Source organism: Myotis davidii, unplaced genomic scaffold (genome assembly GCF_000327345.1).
Source record: "Myotis davidii unplaced genomic scaffold, ASM32734v1 scaffold573, whole genome shotgun sequence".
NCBI lineage: Eukaryota > Metazoa > Chordata > Mammalia > Chiroptera > Vespertilionidae > Myotis > Myotis davidii.
This window is the reverse complement of record NW_006285997.1, coordinates 3,101,743-3,102,655: the sequence shown is the minus strand read 5'-3', so window position 1 is coordinate 3,102,655 and position 913 is coordinate 3,101,743. Positions and strand designations below refer to the sequence as shown.

At 46.2% G+C, this 913-nt stretch overlaps 1 protein-coding gene across 1 annotated transcript; it reads left to right on the top strand.

The window, feature by feature from the left end:
• The first annotated feature begins 296 nt into the window (after nt 1-296).
• Nucleotides 297-634, top strand: LOC102766135 (40S ribosomal protein S27). The gene has a single exon (XM_006757205.2). It carries the CDS (start codon nt 326-328, stop codon nt 578-580), a length of 255 nt encoding a protein of 84 aa, XP_006757268.1. The 5' UTR covers nt 297-325; the 3' UTR covers nt 581-634.
• Nucleotides 635-913: the final 279 nt, after the last annotated feature.

Here is a 913-nt window from a genome sequence, read left to right as displayed (position 1 = left end):
GGCACATTCCATTTTTTTGGCAGCAAATAAATTAATTAGGAGAAAAGGAAAGCCACGTTCAGTGCTGGATGAAACCTTTTCCCAAGTCGCCAAAAGGGATGGCCAGCTTCTCCACATAGAAATATGAGTGCCTTACCTCCAATGGCCCTTTACAATTTATTTTTAATATTCTTTCACTGTGGTAAGAACACGGCATGAGGTCTCTCCTCTTAACAAGTTTTTAAGTGTACGACAGAGTACTGTTAACCATAGGCACTGTGTTCTAAGCAGACCTCAAGAATGTGTTCATCTGCTTTTCCGGCGGTGACGGCCTCCCCGCGACAATATGCCTCTCGCCAAGGACCTCCTCCACCCCCCTCCAGAAGAGGAGAAGAGGAAGCACAAGAAGAAGCGCCTGGTGCAGAGCCCCAGTTCCTACTTCATGGATGTGAAATGCCCAGGACGCTATGAAGTCACCACCATCTTTAGCCATGCACAAACGGGAGTTTTGTGCGTTGGTTGCTCCACTGTTCTCTGTCAGCCAACAGGAGGAAAAGCATGGCTTACAGAAGGATGCTCCTTCAGAAGGAAGCAGCACTAAAAGCACCTCAAATCAAGATGAGTGGGAAACCATCCCAATAAACACATTTTGGATTTTAAAAAAAAGAAGGAGAAGAAGAATGTGTTCACCTTGCTTACGGAAATGCATGCCTGTTGCTGAGCAACAACTCATGCCTCCTGCCTCCCACCCCCTGACAATCACTCCACTCCTTGGTTCCATGAATTTGACTGCGTTAGATACCTCATACAAGCAGAATCAGGCAGTATCTGTCCCTCTGTGACTGGCTATTTCACTTGGCATCATGTCCTCAAGGTTCATCCAGGTTGTCACAAATGGCAGGATTTCCTTCTTTTTTGATTAAAAGCACTCCCA